Source organism: Lissotriton helveticus, chromosome 1_1 (genome assembly GCF_964261635.1).
Source record: "Lissotriton helveticus chromosome 1_1, aLisHel1.1, whole genome shotgun sequence".
NCBI classification, from domain to species: Eukaryota; Metazoa; Chordata; class Amphibia; order Caudata; family Salamandridae; genus Lissotriton; species Lissotriton helveticus.
In genome coordinates this window covers 886,156,344-886,177,936 of record NC_136057.1, presented here as the reverse complement: position 1 = coordinate 886,177,936, position 21,593 = coordinate 886,156,344, and the positions used below count along the sequence as shown (strand labels likewise).

Genomic DNA, 21,593 nt, shown 5'->3' with positions numbered 1-21,593 from the left:
ACCAGATCTGCTGTGGAAGCTACTAGATTGTTAAAAACCAACCTGGATTCCCTTATTGTTGTGGGGGTTGCTAAATTCCTTGGGTGGGCCTGGGTGCTCAGAATTAGGCTTATCAAAAATAACCAATTGGTGACTGCCTAGACTTCTGTAACCTGCTGACCAATGGTTGTACCAGTGTTCCTCTGTAAAATTTTGTATATTTGTACAAGAAGCTGATTAGCTATAAATGATTTAATACTTGTTTTAACTGTTTTATATGTATATATTGTATTTTATGTCTTTTAAGATGAACTAATCGAATAAAGACTTCTTGAACTTGGAAAGGTTAAAGGGTTTTATTACAAAATTCAAAAGTAAGGCGTTACAAAGTCAATGCCATAAAAGATCTTATTGAAAAAGGCAATGCAAAGGAATGCAAAATCAGAAATTATTCTAGGTCTCAAATGGGCAGCAAAATCAGGGGAATAATGGATAGCATCCCTAGTAGAACAGGAATGTCTTCTAGCTCACCCCTAAAATCATGGTTGTTTTCAGTATTATTTTTGCATATGAAATCAGCAGAATTGAACTGTGGTGAGAACAAATATATATATATTTCATCAGCAAATCGGAGAACAGCAGCATCATGTTGTCTTAACACCTAAATACCATCCCAATACAGAGAAGAATTATTCTGCCCTCTCTGTGCTAATGTTATCTGGAGATGCTAAAACAAACTAGATACTTGATCAATAGGGTATTATATGAATGAATAGGCAGTGGCGGCTCCTCCGCAATGGCGGAGGAGCGTTGCCCCTCTGCCTGGCTCAGAGCCAGCAAATGTAAATTAAAACATTGTTATTATATCATTTTAATTTACATTTGCCACTTCTTAGCCAGTGGTGTTGAGCGGGGCAGGCTGGGACATGGGAGGGGGCAGGAGGAATGCTACATGCTCTCCACTCCCTAAGTGCTCCTATGTGTTTGGCCAGCCGTCTCAGCCTGACCAAAACACACATGCACACTTAGGTTTTCTCCAGCTCAGCTGCATTGAGCAGCCGGGCTGGAGAAACCTCACAGAACCCAGTGCGGGGATTGGACAGGGAGTCTGTCCCAGGGGGTTGCTGGGACCAGCAGGCTGGAAGAGGAGAGGCCGGTGGCGAAAGGAGGTAAAAGGTATGTTTTATTTTTGTTTATATTGTATTTCCTCCCGGACCCCAGGCGCGACCACACCCACTCTACCACCCTTCGTTTATGGCGGCCGCCTCTGTGAATAGGGATCAGTAATCTAGTGGAAAGTCATTAAAGGAATGATCACAGTTTCATAAATGAGTTGAGCAAGTTCATAGAAATCAGCAGGAATGACGACAAAGGAATTAAACAAATATTCATCTACTTTACTACATGCTGCAGACCCAACCAGCAGTGAGACTGGCATGGGAAGGATATGAGTGACAAGGATTACTTACATCTTGGATATGATGGCGTTTATGCCTAAAATGAGACCTAGTTAACAACAATCAGACAACCACATTTCTGTGCATCATAGAGAATGTGTTTCAAAAGCAACAGTATTAGATCAGTGTGTAAATGTGTAATTGAGCGTAAAAATACATTCTGCTCATTGTTAATGGCGCAAAAAAATACACACACACAAACACCATCAAGCCAGCTATGTAAAGCAGCATTTTTGTACTTTGTTTAATTTTGTGCCATAAATGGTCTCTCGATCAGAAATAAAAAAAAACATATATAATATGGATTTTGCCATATTTGCAATGTTCTGCTTTTATATGGTTTTTGGTCACTTGCTTTATACACAGCGGTTCAATTCGTAAAATAATTCCTGGACCAAAATTTACAGAATAACTGCTCATTTCAGGTTACTTGCACCAAAATTGCTAGTCTAGTATCTCTGTTTTTGTAAAGCCTTTTACACTACCCTTCAAATATAAGCCATCCATCTTCCTTTGGGAAATCAAGACTAGTCCTTCTGAATTAAACAATGAACTTGTCCTTCAGTAAAGCAGGGTAGTATATTAACTTCTTTACCCAACAAGGCTCTTGAAATTGAGACTGAACAGGTAGAGGGGATTTAACAGCTTGTCAAGAGAGTGATGTCAGCTTCTCTTAACGACGGTGGCAAAATTCCTCATCTTCTGGAGTTGAAACACATTTAGTATTTCCTCCGAGCAGCCTTTACCTCCCACAGCAGTTCCAGTTGACACGGGATCTATGTCTAATTAATGTGTTTATTTTGAATTGTCCATTTTATCAGTCCTGTGATTCATGCCCAAGCTGTTATTTCCATGATTCACGCTGAGGTTACGTCAGAATGTGGCTTAATAACCAACAGTTTGACTGCCAGCCAATTTCATCCCACAGTCACTGAATAATAATCAACAGCAACAATGTCATCAACAAATATCTTATTGCAGCAAATCTTAAACACATTACTTGCCGTACTTCTTACCTGTGTCGAATGTAAATAAAACTTCTATTTAGAAGGGCCACTGTACTGACGTTTCATCATATCATGGTAGCAACATTTTGGAAAAAAATATCCTTTATAGAAAGTTTCAAGGCTTCAGGATGCTAATGGAAAGGCATTTTCTACCTGTCAGATATTTGTGCAGTGTATTTGCTCTTATTTGATGTGGGCCATGGATATAGTTAGATATTTGAGGAAGCCTTTATATGTCATGGTTCTATATTGGCAATCAGAGACGGACTGGCCGCAGCAGACGTTTGCCAGGAAGGCTGGAAGAGTAGGGGCCAGTTTTGCAGCGATTCTGCAATATCGACCCCAGTAACCAAGGTAGCACTGCTGGGGCTGGTTTTGTTTAGCAGTAGTGCTTTGCGCTAACCCTTCCAGCCTCAAACTCCCACCCCACCCCCCTTCCTGCAGTAACTGTTTTCTAATTAAGGTATGATATTTTACATCATAAATGCAGTGTTTTGATTTTGCTTGTATCGCTCAAAAGACATATTTATATCTACTCTGAAGTTAAAACCCTATTTCGGGTTTGTACGTTCAATGCTGTCACTAGACAAAGTAGAGTCTTTTTTTAGGCTGTCTACAATTGACTAGTGGTTAAAATATTAGTGGGACAATGTTGATGTTGCATGAACTTTTTTGTCATGACAAAATTATTTTCATGCTTTTTGGTGTAGGTTAGAAAGGGTTTACTCTTTTGCTCTGTTTTTGAAAGGGGATAACTCTGCCCTGGCTCCTCCATCCACTCTCTAATTTCGTACTTTTTTATGTGTGCACTTTTTGGCTTATTGGAATTCTCCAGATTTTGGAAGTGATAGCTCCCTGAAAAACACATCAGTCCACCTGGAGACACTGGATTTTGGCCTTTAAAATGTCTGTTTTTATCACATTCTTTAAGCATTCCAGCAATGAAAATGAAATCTTCTCTAATGTCGAAAATGGAAGTTACCGTTTCTGAAAAATATTTGTATCATTTGGTTGAGTTAAATGGCGACCATATCCACCCGACACACAACAAGGAACTTTGCCTCTTATTTAACACTCACTAAATCTCACCAAAGAAGAATGGCTCAGGCCAGGCAGGAGCAAGACATGTACGGCAAATGAAACCAATGCCCAATTAAATAAAGCTGCTCAAACACACAACGTGCTGCAGTGATGTTACCAAACAGAAGAGCAGCCCTGCTATGTTTGTTCCTGGCTTACGTGGAGGACATTCACTGTGGAAAACATCAATCCACCAGAGACAAGCTCTTTAGTTCACTCAAATACCTACTTGTGTCCTGTATTCATCTCCAGTCATAGTATCCTGGCACTTAGGCATACCTGCATTGTCTCCTCAACCTTAAAACCATCAAGAAGAATGGACTTATATTTATACTGAGTAACTCTTGGTCTCTTTGTCCCCAGCCTCAAACTCTGACTCACAAAGCCGTTATGGTATGAATCCTGCATTTACAGCAGAAAGTAGCTCCATTTGAATGCAAGCCAAGTTTACCATGTTTAAAGGAGAGAGCACTTTAGTGCTGGTGAGCGTGGTAAAGTGCACAAAGTCCTAAAGCCAATAATCACGAATTTGAGCAAACAGGACATGATATGGCAAAAGGTTTCGGGAAGGCCACACAATAGGCTGGTCTAACACCCCTGGGCCCTCCCACATTTACTACAAAGCAGTAAATAAGCGTATGCAGAGATCTCCTCATCTGTAGGTTTGTGAACTATGTTTTGTAGTAAGTTAGTTGTACAACTGTAGTACTGCTTTACGTACTAAAAAATGCAGTTTGTGAATAAGACTCATAGAAATCTTCAGCAAGCCAAGTTTACCATGTTTAAAGGAGAGAGCACTTTAGTGCCTGTGAGCGTTGTAAAGTGCACAAAGTCCTAAAGCCAACAATCACGAATTTGAGCAAACAGGACACTACTACATTGGGTTGTTTCAGTTCATGACTAAAAGTGAAAGCAAAAGCATGTCTGTCCCTCATATCCAAAAAGTACCCTAGTTTCTCTCACTGTTGTTTCAAGATCGTTCCCATTGCAATATGTTGTGGTCTGGCAGACACACCATGCGATCCTTCACTCTCACTCTGGTGGAGAAACAATTCAGGAAGTGAGCCTACTGGTCGCTTGCGGTAACAGGAAGGACAACATCCAGTGTCAATAACGGGGCATCCGCGGTGCCCATTCTGTAAACAGTCTCCCTCCTTCTGCTCGTACCTCCAGCAATAACTGCCTTTAGGTTTCCTCACCATATACATTGGACAGAAGGGTTAATGACTTTTTCACAGGGAAATATTAGGCAAATGATCTTGAGCACTGTTATCACTTTCAGTGCTTTGTCAGATCACCTGCTATCTGAAAGCTGGATTTTAAGTTGTTGCACTGAGCTGTGGCAACTGTGTAGTTGTAACTCCTCCTTCTCTCTGTGGCTAATTCCCTTCGTGTTTTGATCTCAAGTCCTTATCATGATAGTATATGCAGCTGGAGTTGTTGTCAAAGATTTGCTAGTCACCTCGACATTTTTGTACTGCATGGTGTGTCACCTTTGCGCTGTGTTATGAGGATAGCAGTGATTATGGTGCACAGTCCACAGCCGGTGCTATTGTTTACCACTGGTGTCATGCGGCTTGAGGCAGTATTGCAACGTCCAGTTACTGGTAGATGGTGATGAAATTCTCTCACGCAAAGAAAAACTTGGTTAATTTTCACTTGGTGCGAGACTTGGGAGCCTCTGGACAGGGAGCATATCATGGCCCACTTAGTTAGGCATAATTTATACTTTGAGAGTAATAACGCTCCACTAACTTTTGGAGTATATGCGCTATGCTGTGACAGGTCCATCACGGTCCCGTTGGATGGACCTATGTTGGTCACTTTAAATACTGTCCTTCTGCAGATTGTGGAGGCACGGACATTACATTAGCACGCTAACAGGGTCTGCGTTTGATGGATTCACTCGGAGGCTATACTTTATACTAGTGCGCCTCAAAAAAAGAAATGTGTTCTCACAAAATAGAATTTACTACAACAGCAGGTTTGCCACATCATGGGTGACCGACCGCTCTTCATCATAATACTGATATTTTACAGGGGAACAAATGTTGGGTGCATTACCTCATTCTCAATAGATATTAGTGGATCAGCCTTGAAAAAGGTATGTTGATGAAACACATGTCGGCTGCCGTTTGCCTATTGCATTGGTACTTGCACAGATTTTCCCGGGGCTACAAAGTTTGGTCTGTGATGTGATTGAGGCCTGCACTGATGCCATTAGGGTGCCGTTTGGTTGGGGGAGGAGGTGGCGGTAAGTTGGAGGTAAAGAAAGCAAAGCATATACATCTAGTGTCTGAATTGCACAATGTGAAAGCAAAAACTTGGGATTAATTGTGGCTTCTCCAGTTAACTAAATTGTGTGATCCTAGGTAGTTGTTTTAATTCACTTTCCCTCCTTTGTCTTCATAATCACATATGAGGACCGTGAAATACTTGATTTCGACATGTGTGCTGTACAAAACCTTCTCCTGTGTTTGATTCAATAAACTATAATGTTGTTCATGTAAAATAGAAATGCCAAACCTAAGAGAGCACATTACAACTGACTTACCACTGAGTTCATTATTGGCATTGTTGTCTGGGTCGGGGGGGGGGGGGTAGACTTTTTGAAACGTGAACAGATTTTATCATACCTTTACACTTTTGCTGCAAGATGTCTTTAAAAATGAAGGCATTTCTAAATTTAAGTGGTGCAGGACACCCTAGTTACTTCCATTTCCATTTTTAACTTCATTTGACCTAAATAAATGTGTGCCTGTTTATTTAATTTCTTTTAATATGGAGCTTGGGCAGCTCATGCGCTGCGAGCCATGCTGTATTGGAGTATGTACTTGAAGCCCTGCCCACTCTCCGCCCATATTTGTCTTTGGCTTGTGTCATTGTCCTTTGTAAATGCTGGCTTCTGATTCGTTAATAGGCTTGTTAGTTCCACCTTAGTTCCGCCTTGTCTTCATTTGCAACCTTCCATGAGGACTAGCCTTTTACTCTAGTTGTTACATGGTACGTCTTCTTTAGTCTGTAAGCACTATCTTCTTTAATGAGTTTCTTGTATTGCAAGAGGGCAGGGGGGTCTCTTGTGCGCAGTTGTGACCACCAGCTTGTTTATTTAACTTGTAGCAAACGAGGAGCTCTTCAGGGGCCAGGCGAGAAAGAAGGGGGCAACTCAGCGATGCCCTTAACCATTTGGAATGCAATAGGTCTTGCATTTGCGAAAATTTAAGCTATTGGCATAGTAAACGACAATGCCTTTTACTTATGTTTTAAAAACCAAAACATAAATAAAAGGCATTGTCATTCACAATGCCAATATCTCAAACTCACGTAAATGTGAGACCTATTGCATTGCAGATGCTTGTTAATGTTGGCGCTGAGCCGAGTAAACAGCTGCCCAGTGCTGCTGTTGACCAGGAGCCTGCATGTAAAGGTCAGGAGGGCCGCACTTTGGGTAACACTGGTCTATGGTATGTGGCAATACACTTACATTCCAAGAACTGGAAGGATGTCGAGAAGATTTCACTGTTAAATGAAGGCTGCATCTTTACTGCATATCTCCTGGACTCTATTTGTACTGTTTGGACTACTTGATATTGAATGCTCTGGTAAAACATATTGTAAAATGTATGGCCCAAGATTTTGGTTTCTAGGACTGTCATCACACCCTTGGCTGGTAGTGTGTACTTATTGTGGGAGCACCTAGGAAATTTATATGCGTTGTATCTATCCACTGTACCCCTTCATGCTGTTATTCTTTGGGATGTGCGAACATATGTCATCGCCACCAAAAATTGTTTTGCTTATGATTAATTTTACCTTGTGTTTTTTTTTTTCTTTACAAAGAGAGGAATTGGGCCTGAGTGGAACCACAGTGACAGAAAGGTCAATGTATTTACCTTAATGTTATCTAAACACTAAGGGGCCCATCATGATCGCGGACGGACTTGAGTCCGTCCGCGACCATAGAGGAGGAGGGAACCTCCGCATGGCCTGCGGAGTTCCCTCCTGTCCAATTAGGATGTGACCACCACCCTGGCGGTCACATCCTCTATTTTTACCATTGTGGCGGGTGCGGCTTCAAGCTGCACCCGCCGCAATGGTAAAAATGCATACATTGCATTTGTATGCAGAAAGCGCAGGCCCCATGCGGTGCCTGCCGATTTCTTCATACAAATGCAGGGGGGTACCATGGGTACCCCCCATGTGCACCCCCCTTCACTGCGGGGGCCCGCAACGGGCCCCCGCAGTGAAGTTCCACATGCTTTTCCACGGCAGAAAAACCGCAGCGGAAAAGCATTTTTTAAAGCCCATCCTAATATGGCTGGCGGTGTCTGAGAGACACCACCACCATATTAGAGCTTTTCCGCTGCGGTTGTAAGCCAACCGCGGCGGAAAAGCTGCGGAGCGAAACCAGGACCCACCAGCCATCCTAATGTGGCGGTGGGTCTTTGGTGGGTCCGCTCCGGTTTTTCCTCATCCTCCGGGCCGGCGGTAGCTTCCGCCGGCGCGGAGGATGCGGAAAAACCGCAATCGTAATAGGCCCCTAAGGTAGAAGTCTGCATACCACATGGACCACACAAGTGACACAGAACTAAAATATCACTACACATTTGTACTTACAACCTTCCATGTACATGCAGAGAGGAACAAAGAAACCAGAATGTGGGGGACAGCATCTTTCCGGGGGGTAAAGATTACACAGCTACCTTGCACTACCTTGCACTATTTAATGAGTTATCACCAACCTTCGGGTCACTGTAGCCTATTGAGGTGCTATAAGAGGCTGGCGGTAATCACACTTCTCTATGGATGGGTTTACACTCTGTAGTGAGCAATAAAAACATGGGAAAACCTTAGTGGGCTAAGTGTCGAGTTTGCTGAGACAATAAAAACAGATCAGGTCAGAAAAAAAGTGACAGATGTCAGGGAACCACAGCTGTCCAGGCATTGCTATGGCCTATGTTCCTACAGGAGGTTTTGGAATGGGAGATCATGATCTGATATCACACAGTGGAGAAATGCTCCGGAGCGGTGAGAGGAATTATTGCTCAGTGAAAAAAGTCTTAAATGCACCCCAACATTTTCACTGATTTAATCCCGTTATAGTACAAGACAGGTGGCTTTTACTAGAAAAAATACGCCACCTTTCCCATGATGTGTGCAGTAATGTCTCACGGAAGAGTGCGTCTGAAGGTCCTCATTTTTTACCTGGTTCCTTCTTTGATGTAGGGGAAGTTTTTCGAGATTTTCTTTTGAAGTGCTTAGAGTTTCCTGCCTCCCCTGCCGTAGCTCCAGCCTGACTACAGGAACAATGAGGTGTTGTGAAGTTCTTTGTGTGAAGGCAGGGCACAGCCTATTTAATTGCAAGTGGGTCCTCCTTCCCCAGTGATGGACCATCCAGGCACACCTAATCCCTCTATTGTGTGGCTATCTGGGAGGAATAAACAAAGTCCAACTGTTGACTACACCCACTCTGGTGACCCAGTAACAGGCTGCAGACACAAAATAGCTAGGGCATAAAAATGCCAAATTTTAAAAAAAGAAGGCTTTTTCAAAATGATGACTTCAATCCAGACTTTACCATTAAAGAGGATTTTAAATTACTATTTCTTAGACATTAAACATGAATTTCCTACCTGCTCCTAATCAAACGTTAGCACTCATTAAATGTAATAAGGCAACCCAATGTGATCCTAAGGGAGAAGTTGGCCTCAAAGTAGTGAAAATGAGTTTAGGAGCTTTTCACTAGCAGGACATGTAAAACTTAAAAGTACATGTTCAACCTTTTAATTCAAATACACCCTGCCCTATGGGCTGCCTGGGGCCTATATTAGAGGTGACATATGTAATAAATTGGGAGTTTAAGGCTTGGCAAGAGGGTTATTTTACCATGTTGAACTGGCAGTTTATGCCTGCTAGGATGTTGCAGTAGCAGGCCTGAGATATGTTTTAAGGTGCTACTTAAGTGCGTGGCACAATGAGTGCTTCAGGCACACTAGTAGCATTTAATTTACGAGCCCTGGGTATATGGCATACCACTTTACTAGGGACATATAAGTAATATTATGCCAATCAGGTGTAAGCCAATTTTAACATGTTTTAGGGAGGGAGCAAAAGCACCTTAGCAGTGGTTAACAATGGTAAAGTGCTCAGAATCCTAAGGCCAGCAAAAAAGAATTCAGCAAAATTAGAAGGGGTGAAGGCAAATGGCTTGGGAGTGACCCTGCAAAGAGGCCAAAGTTCAACAACGCCCCATAGATCTAACATGGCCTCCTGCTGTCATAAACATTCCAGATTCCATTTGGCACTACACTCATGAGCTGACTGTAAACACTGTAATGTTTTGTTGCATCATTCCATCACCACGTCAACTGGAAATACAAAGCAGCTCAGTCCACCTGGAACATTCACACACACTCTTTTACCAGATACAGCAAGCTGCTTCTGCTGGCTACCCAGTAAGTTTCATTTTAACAGTTGCCCCCACAATAATTATATTAGTATAGGTTAATTTTCATGAATATGGACTTGCAGCATTCATCAGCTAGGTACCTTCAAGCCCTGGTCTATAGGATAATATCACTGGCCAGTGTGTGTTTGGTGTTTGAGTGGCAAATCAGAATTTTAGGTTTACTTACAGTTACTATTTCGTATAGTTATATGTTAGTCTGTTTAGTATTGGTTGGTGTGTGAAAACGGAGACCCTTTCCTGCTGGGTACATGCGGATTGAAAGCTTGGCATGTACATTGCCCAACATGAGGGATATGCATGTTTTGGGTGTCTGATTGAAGACAACAGCCAGGGGTGTAACTATCAACAGTGCAGCAGGTGCAGTGGCACCATAGCCCAGTGGCATGCAGGACCTACTGCAAACCAACTTTAGCTTTTGTTTTTACTACCAAACCAGGTAATGGAAAGGTATTTTCCTTGTTTGCATTATGGCCAATGCCACTACGGCTACACCACTGAAAACAGTTGCAGATATAAACATTATTGTGCACCACAGTGATGCCGCTTTGAAGCTAAAGATGCATTGCACCTACAAGAGGGTTTCTAAAAGAAATAGCAGGCACTGCTGCTTCCAGCAGCGCTACTCTCCTACCTCTGCCATGCCCCCAAGATATCTTCGATCCAAGGGAAAGGGGTAATGATGCCCGCTCAGAAGCGCAAGAAGTTATTTTCTTACTTTCAAAAGAAAGTGGGCCGAAATATATTTTTCTTACTGTTTTTTGGAAGGGTGCTGAAGCCATGATGGAGGTGAAGTAGTTGGCACAGGTTGCAGATGTTTCCATTTCTTTGAGAAGTGGGGGGAGGGAGTAATTATGGCTGTGAGAGCAGTGCTTAATTTGTAAAAAATAAAAATAAATGAAAGTGCCAGTGCCCTTGTCAGGAGCCCCCTGCAACTTGCATCAGGCATTGCCCCTGCCAGCACCAACACCACTACGCTAACAAGTGTGACATTTCACACTATTCGAGGCCCTCAAAGCTAGAAGCATGGCTTGGACTGCAGGTATTAGTCATTGTTAAAGAATGTTGGATTAATAATCACTGTTGTTGTGCTCATTTTGCAATTAGACAAACAGCGCCACCATGTGGCAGACTGTCATAAGTGGCAATGTTGACAATGAAGTTCCGGTGCCCAGCACTGGAAACCACAGGCTCACATTAAGCACTGAGTTAGAAAGAGGCAAGAAGTTCCGGGTATTTTTTTATCAGGATTTATTTGGTGGATGCCTATGAAACTCAGGGATAGATCATAGGAAAATGCTAGGTGTTTATTATTCTTGCGTTATGGGCAATACACGAGTAAGACTGTAGAGGCCTGCCAGAGCAGCCGGCACATACTCTGTTTTGTGTTAAAACAGTAATCAGCTCTAAAAGCCAAAGGAAACACCATAGTATTGCCTTTTAAGTGCAGAATCCATCCTTTGTTTTTCTTCAACATTTTTTTATGAGTAGTATCCTCATATTACCCGTTCTTTCCCCTGTTCTGTTGACTTTTAATGCAGCATGTCCAGCCTGCCTTGTGTTGCCATTAGTCGAGTAGTACTCACGTGTGAAGATGCAGGTTGGAACATCCCACTTCATCATGCAGTAAATAACAGCATGGGAAAGACGCACTATAGTCACTGAGGAAACCCAGCCTTTTGGGAGGTGGAAGGACTGTGGAATGTTTGCAGGAGATGCTAGAGATTCCTCACCCTTGAATTATGGTCTGTGAGACTTTGGAGATAGGGAGGAAAGGAGGAGTACACAAAATACCTTTGTGCTATGGATTTGCCAATCAAACCTAGGTTTCTTCTACCTATAGAGTTGCTTCAAGTGTGTACTGATTCTATGGTAATGCAGTGCTTAGATGTGTTCCTAGTCCACCAATAGGGTGGGACTGTCTGATTGCTGTTACATAAAGCATAGGTGACCCCACTCTTGTGATAGTGCGGACTCAGAAACACATGGCAGTAACGACCTCTTTCTGTTTGCAAGCTCTGCTGTCAGATAACCATGCATTAGCTCAGAAATATATCAGGCTAATATATGGGCTTGGGACACCAAAATAAAGTGCACAGACCCCTTCTGCACTGAGGCAGGACAAAAAACGGCATCATTATATGGCTCCAGGAGATGGTGGCATCAGACTGCTGATTTCCTTGGGAGCTGTGATATTGATTGTTGATTGTGTTTCTCCTTTGTCAGTATCATGGCGGTGGTAGCGGGTATGTTCACTCAGGTGCTGACTTGATGGTAGTAGACTAAGTTCTCCCACGGGCTGAAGCTGTGTTAGTTGTCTGATCCCTCAGGAGAAATGTGGCAGTGTTTGGGGATCATGGGTTTCCTTGACTGTCTCTACAGGCGCAGTACAGTCTGGGTATATTCAGGAACTGACGAGGATGTTGTTGTCCTTGGCGGAGTTGTTGAAGGATCATTGAATAATGCAGGTTGGAGGAGTTTGTGAAGCTTTAGGGGAGTAGAGTGTAATTGTACCTGTGCGTGCATTCATGAAAATGATAAAAATGCAGTATCGAGAATTCCTTATGAAAATGTAGAATATACTTAATAAAGGGCCTTCCAGCCAACCCTCTTCATTCATTGAGCTGATATCGTGTCATTCACTCTTTTCGTCCACCCACTATAGCAGACAGCATGGGACAGTGGGTCAGCCCTCTTGAGCCATTTGCTAATGTCTCTGTGACTGACAGTATTCTGTCCTTTCAAAAGGAGCCCATCCACACATACATTTCTCATAAGTGACCGGGACTGTTAAGGCAATGTGTGCACTTTACAACCCAAAAATATTTTTGTTTTCAACCAATTGTTTTTTTTAATGAGGGCCTGAAAGCTTCACACAAAAAAGATTTTTTCAGAAACCTTGATAAAACAAGCCTCCAGAAGGCCAAAAGGCCGTCAGCTGATGCCAGACCTATCAGCTTTGCCAATGCTTATTTTTACATCGCTGTGATTGTAGAGCTTTTGAAAAGGCATGTATTCATCACACCTCAGCCCAGAATTTGCAGTGTAGGCTGATTGTACAACACACTTCTCTAGCAAATTGTCAATAATTATATGCTTTATAGTTGTTTAGGAGCAGACAAGACCTGTAATGTCCTTCTCCTCTCTCCAGGATAAGCTTCGAAGTGAAGAAATGCGGAGCATTCGGCGTAGATTGATATGTTTCATCACCTCCTTGTGTATTCTGCATTTTTGATGCGCAATATGTGTCTTTGCTTAAAAAATCATGGAATTATATACAATAAAATAAAACGCAAAGTGCCCCCTCCTGCTTCAATCTCCCTATATTATTGTAACCTCTTTTTAAATTATTTTATTCAGTCCCTCTCCCCCCTCACCACACCAATACTACGTCTGAGTCTCTACTTGTTTCTGTTCAAAAAATGACTATTGGTTACCAGTAATTTATTATGTCAACTGAGGTGGAAAATCACCCTCCAAACCTGATGAGACTTCAGGGGTTTCAACAGCTCAAGTCTACTCATGGTAATGTTTAACGCTAATTATAATGCAGCTCTTCTTCAGAGAATCAGAGCACTTCATGTATGCTTTCAGTAACTGAGCCGACGCGGTCGTTGTACCCGACCCATACGCGCCCATCAAGCCTCATCATTGTGATTATGTAATTTAGCTTAATCGCTAGTTACTCTCACCGCCTTATAAGTCATTGAGGCCAAATATTACATTTCCCTGTACTAACATCTGGCATCATGTGGCTACTCTGAGATTTAACATATTACGCAATCATTCCTTTGCTGTAAGTTGATGTCTGGTATTTGCTGGTACTACCTGGACTGATGTGTTTCATTTGCTGTGAGTGTGCATCGCTTACACAGCTTTGTGTTTCTTTCCTTCCTACTAGGAGGCAGATGGCATCACCTTCCATTACTGGGCCCTCTTTGATGGCCATGCTGGAGCCGGGGCGGCTGTGGTGGCGTCCAAGCTGCTCCAGCACCACATTGTGGAGCAGCTGCAGGACATCATAGACATCCTGAAGAACTCTGCCTTGCCTCCGCCCACCTGCCTCGGGGAGGAGCCAGAGACGGCCATGGCCAACAACAAGACTCTTACCAGGGCAGCCTCCCTGCGTGCAGGCGGGTGCGCGCCCGGCTCGCCCAGCACCCCTCAAACGCGCTTCTTCACCGAGAAGAAGATCCCGCACGAATGCCTCATTATTGGGGCCATTGAGAACGCTTTCAAAGAAATGGTAGGTGTTTCCATGGAGACAGCTGTCCTTTGGTACTTCTTACTTTACAGTATACTTTCACTCAGTAGAATTGTTTCACTCTTGAGATCTGTCCTTGTGTACATTGCTAGGATCCGTCTACCATAAATAGCTGATTCACTCAAACTGGCCTAATATCATAAATAACCTGCCCCCAGCCCTTCTGTGAGTTGCTGCAGTGTGCGGTGACTGGCAATTTTATGTTACTAATGCGTACTTATTCATCCTTATGTTTGATGGTTAAATGTTTCTCAGGTGTAACGCGCAGTTGTATCATCTAAGTTACTCACCTGTTTTCCAATATGGATGATAAAGTATTCCACATTTTCAAATCTATCCATTTATTTAGGTATTTGTGGCATAACATAGAAAAGCCACATGTCATCAGATGCAGATAAATACATGATATAGCTTCATTGTTTTTATTTATTTGGCAAATTTGATAACCATGCAAATGATTGAATCCCATCTTGTACCTTGGTGTATTAAATAGTGACAAAGCCGTGTAGGAGAAAAGTAAAACTGTTCTAAGTGAGCAATGCCAGTACACTGAATCTGCCCACGTGTCGAGGGAACATTGTTATAATCCGAGGTCTATTCTCTGTGCTGTTTTATGCCACCCTCGAAGGTAATATTTTGAGTTCCTGGTTAGTAAATGAACTCTGGCATGGGACCCTTGCCTTTACCTGCACAGTGGTCTGGAAAGAAAGCTATGGAATGACCAAGCAATAAAGACAGATACAGGATGCAAGACCTAGGAGCAATTTGTATTTGAGACCCTGGTTCCTTCACCAGTAGGGTTGCTTTTGCTAGCCATGCTGGAATAATATCACTTTTTTCCTTGAACTTCATTCACCTGTTACTTCTTTGGGGTCTTCACTTTACTATTCTATGGTTGTGGGGTGTATTCACGTGACCCCAGGAGTGGCTTGAAAATATCAGGGAGTTGTAGTTTACACACTGCAAGATCTCCCCTGCCTGCCTGCTCGGGGTTTCGACTCTTCCTCGAGGGACTTGAGCCTCAGCAGCAGGTAATTACAGCTCCTTGCTGGTGTGTATGAACAGATAATAGACTTCCTTTATCTTCTTGGCCTCTGATATTGACCCTTCCTGTATGCGAAGTACATCTCTGGTATTGCAGCCCTGCCGACTGTCTGATTCAGGTCTCCTTGCAGGTTTCTGAGAGTGGGTGACTGCGCCCGAGTCATTGCTCTCACGTGCGCAGTATCATTCGTGAATATTCTCCGTATACTTTGCAGCACCGATGGGACCCTGGATGGGGTGTGTGTCCCCAGCCACACCCCTTCCGTGGAGCGTGTGTCAGGCACGGGACAGGGTCCCACACACCATAGAGTCAGAGTGATAGGGAAGGTCGCTGGTGCGGATGCTGGTGCGTTGTGCTCTAATGTGCTTTAAAGATGTGTGTCCTATGTATGTATGTTTTGATATTTCTATAGTGTACATTGTCTGTGTGGCAGGCTGTCAGTGCCCTATCTCCTCACTGGCACAACCTCTCAGGAGACGGGGCCCTTTGTTAATCGCAGGGTGGCTGTTGGAGTCTGGCACTGATGCACGCGCGCTGTCTTGTTTGAAATCTGGTCATAGTGTTCTCTCTGGAGCCAATCTACCTCCCCCTTACCTCACCTCACACTTTGATACTAACTGTGAGTTTTCTGAGAGTGACCTGGCCCTGCTCAAGATGAAATCAGTCTCTCCTGTTTGCCTTCTTCCAAAACAGGAAGTAAACATGTTTTCTGCCCAAAAATCGGCATAGGTGGAGAAGTGTGGCTCAGGGGTTAGAGGCAGCAGACCCGGAAGCTGAGATCGGTCCTGGACCAGGGTTCAATTCCCCGCCTCGGCGGGTCTTGGGCTAAAAATTCCACTGACTTGATAATTCTCGCCCCGGTGCCTCCTCGACTCACGGGTTCACACTCTGCGACTCTGGGCAATAGCTTGCTTAATCTCCACAACGGCCCCTCGCGGCGGGATGCCTGACTTTCACCTTGTGGATACCCTGCTATCTCACAGGGGAATATCAGGACGGGTTCCCTAAGCAAGCGCCGGGAAACCCACTGCGGGTAGTTGTGCGCTATATAAACTCAACTACATTTACATATTTACATCTGTGCTGCTTATGGTATTAGCCCAATCCATCATGGTGAAGTAACTTCCTGCATGGAACTAACTGCTTTTTTTCTCTTACCCTTTTCCTGTTTCTTCATGTATAAGAAGCTGGAACCATCAGCATCATGACTTGCAAATGCTCTGGTAACTTTTTGCTGGTGGGTGCTTCGCTGCTTAGTTACTGATTTTAGTTCCTGACATTTTCTTTTGAGATTTATTTTCGAGATTCGGGATTAATGTATTCTGCTTTTTATCCTGGAATTCTGCTCCCTCTGGAACCAATCCTACTCTAGATCTAGGTTCTGTTTATCTACTAAACTCACCCTTGGATCTTACTCTTCTACCTCGAGGTTTTAAATGCCACATGGGTTTTTAATCCAATCAGTGACCTTTCTAAGGAACCTTTTGCTTCCCTGTGATATTTGGAAGCAGCACAGTGGCTACAGGAAGAGGTCGTCCCTACTTCTGGCAGTTTCGACCAGAGAAAAAGTGCAACCAGTGAGTCCAGCTATTGACCCAGTAATGCTTTCGCTGCTTCCCTGGTTAGACATCAGCCATGTCAGATCATCGTCTGACCTATTCTAATTTTTTTCCCCTGGATTCTGAGAAAGTGAGAACTTTTCCCCTACCTGGTTGAAGTACACCCTTTACGCGTTTCTCTCCATCATACAATTGTTCACTGTTGATGTTCATTGTTTTCATTTGGGTAATGCTGGCAGGCCTTCTCTTTCTGACTTTTCATCTCCTGAAATTGCCTTTTGGCCTATAGGTTAGATCACCCTACCCTACTTCTATTGTGACTGGGTGACACATCAGTGGTAAGTGGTAATGCAGTCTGCACCTGTTGGTATTGACTTGCAGCACAGATAAAGGAGCTTTCCAATCTTGCAAAGGGCGTTCCTTGATGTACCCCTCTGTACAGGTGTCAGTGCAGCACAGTTCATAATTAAATACAATGAAGGGACGTCAGGTGAATATGTTCAGTTTATTCAACGACATAAGATTGCACAGGCATCAGACATCTGGCTTGGGCCTTTAAGGGCTCGCCTGCCTTTAGTGACTCCATGTGTCCTCTTTCTCATTCTTTGCTCATGCCAGGTCCTCAGGTTCAGAAAGGCTCCCGAAGCTTCGTGTCTAGTCTGCCTGTGTCCCTGCCAGGCTCCCCAGACAGCACACTAGTGATGGATGGGCTCTGTGTCAGGGGTGGGGCTACCATAGTGTAGGTGGCAGTAGCACCCGGGCCCAAGAGTGTAAAGGACGCACTACAAATCACTCCTGGCTGGATATCACTAACCAACGAGTGGGACCCGCGGGCTTTCTACTGAGTAGCTGCAGAGCCCATGGCAACCCCTCCCCTGCCGTCCGCCATCATTCAAAACCACTGGGAATAACTACTGGGAAGTGCTTTGAGTAGAGTGCTTTGCATATGAGCTCCACCTTTGCATAAGAAAGCAAAGGGCTGACGGGTCTTGGTCCGCCCAAGAGGCATAAGTGCAGGACGAACTCTGGCCTCCTTTGATCACAGGAGTCCGTCTCAGACCCTGTTCCCCTGGCATTGTTATCAAACGGCCACAACGCTGAGCGTGCTCAGGGAGAGGAAACCGAAGCGGACTTTGGGAGAAAGGTTTAGGGTTGCCCTGGGTGCTCTGGTATTAAAGGGATGTTAGCATTCCTACATTCAAAGGTCTAACATTAAGTAAACCCAGTTTACTAGCATGTTTGTTTTCGCTTTTGCAAGACATCGATGCTCAGATCATTTTAGAATCAGGATGTCGCTGTTCTTGCTATTTTGTGTTCAACATTTTTAACGCAATGGCGTCCTCTAGCGTATTCAGAAAGAATGTTTTTCATATGACATCTACATTTCTCAGAATATCTGCTTCTGATAACTTCCAAAACCTCAAGAACCGCCTGATAACTGTTAGTGTTAGATTACTCCTACTCTCGTCATTGGAGCTTAATCAGCGATGAAAAAGTCAACAACATATTGGTATTTTGCGAGATAATGCCTTTCTCCTAGTTAATGGAGCAGCGGACTGCCCTTTGATCTCGCAGATAACTATAGTCTGCAGCCTGCAGCTTGACTAGTCAACCACAATCTCTCTCTTGATAAGGAAAGGCCTATGCACTCAAATCCAACATCCTCTTGTAACCACAGTGGTAAATTAAGAGTCATAGACTTTGTGTGTCTCATTTAAAGGGGGAGGGGCGGTGTATAATTTGCAGATGTATCTTTGTTGTCAGTGGCTCGAATCCATGCATTAACTGGTGTTCGACAACAGAGGAAGCTAGGCAAGGCCACTGGAATTATGCGGTGGGGAAAGACAAAATTATGCAACAGGGTTGACTAAATTATGGAGCCAGAAAAAGCTAATTATGCAACCTAATGGAGCAGATTGTAGTAACATTGCTTCATAATTTTGTTATTTTTAGCTCTCGTCTGAGACAGCGCATGCGTTGTCGATCGCAAGATATTTGTTAACTGAAAAAAAGAATAAATGGCTAAGAGTCCATCCCTTAGGCTGTCAGTTTCAGCTTCATCGTCACCCTAATTTATTTTCTTCTGATTGGTCAATGCGTGCTGGTTTCACTTTCTCTTCGTGTACTTTGCCCTTCCATGGAGCATGGGCCAAATACAGCTTCTGGTAGGCCACATTTTCCTTCCACTGGTCATGCGCTCCAGGAGGTACTTTTTATAAATATAGGCTGTAGCACTCCATAAGTGTGCATGTGTTTGTGGGTCGTCTCCCCTCCTCCCTGCTCCAGCTCCGTTGCTTGCACTTGGTCCATCCTTCCGCGCCGTTGCGTGCACCATCCAGCGTCATTGGTGTTTGCATCCCTTCCGGCATTGTTGCTGAGCACATCTGCCCCGTCCTGGTTGACGCTACTTACAAGCCCTCCCTCGCCGTTGCTGCTTACAAATCGCCCCCAGCCACTTCCTGCATCCTTGCTGTTTGCACCCTCTCCACCTTCCCTTATCATTGCTTGCTGCATACACCCTGCTCCCCTCCCTCATCATTGCTTGCATCAGTCCTCCCATCCCCATCATTGCTGCTTGCACCGGCCTCTTCCTTCCCCTGCATACATATTCACAGGCTCCTCAGCAAGCTGTGATACAGCCGGCATGGTTATGTTCTGTATTATTGCAAGTGCTGGGCATGAAAATACAGTCTGTCAGTTTTGCAATTCTCTGAAATAGTTCACGGTCCATCCCCTGGCTCCAACTGCTTCCTGGCTTCTGACGCACAGGAGGTTTTCAGGCTGGCAATCCACCGCCCTGATAGTCATCGCAGCAGCTCGATACAACATCCACCAGAAATATGAGGAAAGGCTGGCAACCTCAGGCCATCCATTGATGTGGTCTGGCTGAGAGAAAAGCACACTCCATTTATTTTGCCAAAAGGATTAATAGCAAGAAAGTCTCCACAGCTGCAATTTATGATTCTGGAAACATGGTTAGAAAACTTTTGCTATAATGAAAGCATGACCACCAGGATCGGTACCCCCGCCTCCTATCTGTGCCTTCCATCCATCACTCTCCCATGCCATTGTTGATTCCAACCTTCCTGCATCATTGCTTCAGCCATTCCCCCCACCTCCTCCCCATTGTTCCTTTCCCCGTCTCCCACCACCCTAACCCTGTCGTTGCCTGCCTCATAACCCCACCCTTCCCCCGTCATTGCTTACCCTGACCGTCCAAACCCATCTCCCCATTGTTGCTTGTCCCTCCTCCACCAGTAAAAACGCTCTGACACAGCCCGCGCTGGTCATGTCATAGCTCCTTTTCCCCAAGAAGTGGCAAGGCTAATAGATCTCTCCTACGCATGCACTATTGGCTCTGTCATTGTGATTTTTTGCTATGTTTAACAGCAGCGTGAATGTTACACAGCATGGCCGACATTTCTAAAAAACGCTAACATGTGGTCAGCGTTGACCGTGTCATGGTGCTTTTTAGGTTTCGCCTGGCGTCCGCTGCGCAGCAGCGTTCGCGCAGGCGAAATCTTTTGAGAAGCAGTCTGGGGCTTTGTCCCGCCTCTCTGTTCCATTGGCTAGCTCCATAAATGGAGGCTAGCCATTGGAACAGAGATGCGTCACTCATTCCCCGAGCAGATTCGTGGGCATTCCGGCAATTTTTTCGCTCTCCGCCCCTTTGTGAACGTCGTTGCGGCGGTGGGCGGTGTTTTTTTTTTTTTTTTTGAAGGTTTATTTTGGTCATTTCTCCGAAGATGGTGGCCGGGCAGTAGCTTACTTGAGAAGCTCTGCCGTGCCGTCTTGAACCAGCGTGTACCAGTTCCCGCCCCCCTCCTGCTGTTCGTGTGCTCGTTCTTGCCCCCCTCCCGCTGTTCTTGTGCCCGTTCCCACCCCCCTCCCGCTGTCCGTGTGCACGTTCCCGTGCCCCCCCTCCCGCTGTCACGGCACCTCGGCTTGTTTTGTGATGGTCTCTGATGATCCAGGGTGCGGCGTGCACAGCCTTTGATGCTACAGGTACAGGCGAGGGTCTATTTTAAGAAACAAACCCCCTTGTGCGTCGATATACTCTGCGTTCTACACCCTGTGGCCGCTGTAGCCCGAGAGTGCAGCTGCGGTTGTCCTGGCTGCTGCTGAGACGGGGTTTGTTGTGCTCTCGTCCCAGGGGAACTGGCTGCATAGTGTTTCCTGTCAGTCGCTGTGCAGAAGTGCGCCTCATTGTTTGCCCGATCCGCTTCTGGAAACGATTAGCGGGCCCAAGATTCGGCCTTTATGCTGCGTGACGTGGCTGTTGGCGAAGATTTCATACAAATAAAGATGCCCAGCTTGACTGGAGACGTAAAGTTGTAAAATGAAAATAAAAGGTGTCTGGTAATCGTGAGGTAAAAAGAGGCAGGAACATTCGAAATGATTTCCGTACTCTCCCATCCTGCTGCACACGCTCCCTCACGTTGCCTGCGCCGCATGGGACCATGCGTGGGTGGATCCTGAGCAGGGATTAATTAGGATCGAGATGCCTCATTCTGCCCTCACCATGGCAGGCGCGCCCTGCTGGGGATGACATTACTCGGAAATCTTTCCTTCCGGTCAGCTCCCCTCCCCTGCGGTACTCTGAAACTCCTCACGCTTCCTTCCCTGTTGCAAAACTGCACACAAAGGACCGGGAAAAGCCGGCTTGAGAATTGGAAAAATACAATTTCTAGAAACCGCACGAGTTGCTAGCACATTGACGAAATGCTGCTCGGTTA

General features: G+C 44.7%; 1 protein-coding gene across 1 annotated transcript in view; it reads left to right on the top strand.

Annotated features, from left to right (window-relative positions):
* PPM1H (protein phosphatase, Mg2+/Mn2+ dependent 1H) overlaps positions 1-21,593 on the top strand; it is a 601,142-nt gene that overhangs the window by 326,910 nt on the left and 252,639 nt on the right. Inside the window, exon 3 of the mRNA XM_078675682.1 lies at positions 13,891-14,235. Coding sequence (XP_078531808.1) covers positions 13,891-14,235 — 345 coding nt within the window. The remainder of the gene's footprint in view (positions 1-13,890; positions 14,236-21,593) is intronic.